The sequence below is a fragment of the Penaeus monodon genome, chromosome 30 (genome assembly GCF_015228065.2).
Source record: "Penaeus monodon isolate SGIC_2016 chromosome 30, NSTDA_Pmon_1, whole genome shotgun sequence".
In the NCBI taxonomy this organism is placed as follows: domain Eukaryota; kingdom Metazoa; phylum Arthropoda; class Malacostraca; order Decapoda; family Penaeidae; genus Penaeus; species Penaeus monodon.
The window spans coordinates 22,106,274-22,106,577 of NC_051415.1; the positions used below are offsets into that span (position 1 = coordinate 22,106,274).

The 304-nt window shown below is 40.1% G+C and overlaps 1 protein-coding gene across 1 annotated transcript in view; it reads right to left on the minus strand.

Annotated features, from left to right (window-relative positions):
- Positions 1 to 304, minus strand: part of LOC119592631 (N-acetylgalactosaminyltransferase 7-like) — a gene marked incomplete in the record, with an annotated part of 14,643 nt that overhangs the window by 8,202 nt on the left and 6,137 nt on the right. The window contains 1 exon segment of the mRNA XM_037941526.1: positions 31 to 207. Within this exon segment, the coding sequence (XP_037797454.1) occupies positions 31 to 207 (177 nt within the window).

Consider the following 304-nt stretch of genomic DNA (forward strand, 5'->3'; position numbering starts at 1 on the left):
CATTCAATCTAAGTAATTATGCTATCATACTTGTAAGGAGCACTTTTGTGTTTGCGTGTGCGTTCAATTTCTGCTGGTAATTCCGTCTCCTTGTACAGCATGCCCCACTCAAATATGCCACGGAAATTGGTGCCAGGACCATAAACTGGCCGGTATTCAAATGTGCTGTGGTCTATGCCATCTATCACTGGCACAGTCATTGTGTGCCTGGAAGCAAGAAAAAGGAAATTAGAGTAAATACACTAATGTTGGATACAACAAAACATCTTAGTACTGTTCATGAAATGAAATAAACTTTGACCTG